Below are 2,622 nucleotides of genomic sequence, written 5' to 3' on the forward strand. Positions count from 1 at the left end.
TCTATGTGCATTCTGCTTTTGTGTGGTTTTTTGTATGCAAAGTATGTCTTTAGTATGTGTTTCTGTGTTTGTCCATGATTTCTACTATGGTGTTTGTATATAAGGTGTTTGTATCTATGGTGTCAGTGTGTATGTAATGTATGTATGTCCCCTCCCCTCACTCCTCCTCACCGCATCTCTCTCCGCCCCCCCAGGATAAGACGAGTGCGTTGAGCCTGAGCAACGTGGCCGGAGTGTTCTACATTCTGATTGGAGGACTGGGCCTGGCCATGCTGGTGGCGTTGGTGGAGTTCTGCTACAAGTCACGAACCGAGTCTCAGAGAATGAAGGTGTCCACCACGCGAGCCGCCGCCGCCGCATCTGCCGCCGCATCCCCCGCTCAGACCTTTCAGTGCTCAGCCTTAGACACAGGGGGCGCTACCGCTCCTTACACAGAGCTGCAGAGCTACGGCCTGTACTCCAACAACACTGTTAAGATATAGGAGAGAGAGAGAACAGAGGACAYGGGGTAGGAAACTGTGATACCATGACGATGATGATTGATGATGATGATGTTGATATCATCTGCCTCTTCTTCCTCCTCCTCTTCCTCACCCCTCCCTCCAGCCATCTAACCGTGTGATCACAGTAGACCCACCTGTAGCACCTCACTGCTTCTCAACCGCAACACAAAGTCTCTACCTCTGTACCTCCCTCTTTACCCTTTTACCTCTGTCTGTCTCTTTCGCTCGACCTGTCTCTGTCCCTAATCTTTCTCTCTTTACCTCCCTCCTCTGCTGACTCTATATGTTTTAGTGCAGGTCCATTGTAGTAGCATCCTATATATGTTGCCACCCACTATGAGGCTAAACTGCTGTAACAGAGATGATAAAAACAGAGATGATAGATTCTATGGTATGCCTCTCTGTCAAATCAGCTGTTTGGACAGATAATCCAGGTTTACAACTAAAGGCTGATATGTGGTAAGGAACAATAGCTGTCTCTTATACACATCTAGATGTGTATAAGAGACAGCACACACACACAACATACACACACACAACACACACACACACACACACACACACACACACACACACACACACACACACACACACACACACACACACACACCATTAGCTCCACTCTCAGCCCCATTGGCTTGTGTAGTATCAGACTGTAGCTCAGAGCAATAAGGCCAAAGAGAGAGAGAGTTCAGCTGCCTCCTCCTTCCTTCCAAGTTGGGAGTGTGATGCGTGTCGGCTATCAGAGTGGTTTACTGCTCCGCGCCAGTAACAGTCAGTAGCTAGATGAAGACCATAAAAGATAACACTCTGAGTCCCAAATGGCACCCTATACTCTACATAGTGTTCTACTTTTGACCAGAGCCCATAGGGTGCACACTATAGAGAATAGGGTGCACTCTATAGAGAATAGGATGCCATTTGGAACGTATCCATTTTCTGCCAACCACTTACCATCATAATGGAGACATAATTGTTTCTATCCTATTCATATATGCCTGTATCCAGTTACACATTCATTCACACAACTAATATTGTTAATATATTCCAGTATTCCTGTAGACAAATCAAATACAAGGGGATCAAATGGAGGGCTGTTGAAACGTCAGCGAATTACTAGACACACAATATAATACAATATTATTCTACTGTATTATAATACTATGATATTGTAATATGTTATTATATTATTGTTATATTACACCAGCCTATCCTCTTGTCTTTGTTAGAGTCTAAATCCCCAGGAGATACGTACACTATTTACCTGGTAGGGCTAACCTCTGATTAGATGACCAGTATTACTGGGAGCCCATAGACAGGATGTATGCATGTGACTGTCATCTTGTCTTGGTGTCCAACTCTGTTCCCCTCTTCTCTCTCTCTGTTATCTGCAGCAGAACATCAACGATGCCATGCACTGCTCCACCATGACCAGAATGAGTGGGAACGGGAACGGGAACGGGAACGGGGGAGGAGGAGGAGGAGGAGGAATAGGAGGAGCAGGAGGAGGAGAGAACGGACGCATCCTAACTCACGACTTCCCTAAAACAGTCCAGACTCTCCCCTGCATGAGCCACAACGCCAGCATGGGGCTCAGCGCCTCCGGCATGTAATCACATGACCTGGCACAAGGGGCTGAGCAGGAGACTGACTCATAGACCTTACAAAGATGGCCACATTAATGGTGACATTGACCTTATGAACATGGCCGTCTTTCTGACACGTTGTTTATGTGGTGGCTGCGTGATGTGTGTCCGAGACAGACTTCAATACTGCTGCCAAATGCATTCTGAAATCACTCATTACGAACAGGGGAAACATGTAGATGGAGTATAAAATGAAAACAAAAGAAGATGAGGAACATGTTGCTACAAAAAGGAGCCATTGTTGGGCCGAGATGTTTTTTTTCTTTTATTCAGATTTTTTGAAACAAGGTGTTAATTTCTGTGTAAAAAAAAAGAACTATCCCATAAAAGCCGCCCGACCTGCCCTGCCCTGACCTTCTCTGCCCTGCCCTGACTTTCTCTGCCCTGCCCTGGGCTGACTTTCTCTGCCCTGCCCTGGGCTGACTCTCTCTGCCCTGCCCCGAGCTAACCTTCTCTGCCCTGCCCCGAGCTAA

At 46.7% G+C, this 2,622-nt stretch overlaps 1 protein-coding gene across 2 annotated transcripts in view; it reads left to right on the forward strand.

Moving 5' to 3' along the window:
* Positions 1 to 2,332, forward strand: part of LOC111965974 (glutamate receptor 1-like) — a 7,887-nt gene extending 5,555 nt beyond the window's left edge. Inside the window, exons 2-3 of one of the 2 annotated variants that reach the window (XM_023990413.2) lie at positions 195 to 508; positions 1,898 to 2,332. In XM_023990413.2, coding sequence (XP_023846181.1) covers positions 195 to 482 — 288 coding nt within the window. In that variant the 3' untranslated portion in view covers positions 483 to 508; positions 1,898 to 2,332. The remainder of the gene's footprint in view (positions 1 to 194; positions 509 to 1,897) is intronic. The other variant, XM_023990412.2, reaches the window with a different exon arrangement.
* The last annotated feature ends 290 nt before the right edge of the window (positions 2,333 to 2,622 follow it).

Source organism: Salvelinus sp. IW2-2015, linkage group LG6.2 (genome assembly GCF_002910315.2).
Source record: "Salvelinus sp. IW2-2015 linkage group LG6.2, ASM291031v2, whole genome shotgun sequence".
In the NCBI taxonomy this organism is placed as follows: Eukaryota; Metazoa; Chordata; class Actinopteri; order Salmoniformes; family Salmonidae; genus Salvelinus; species Salvelinus sp. IW2-2015.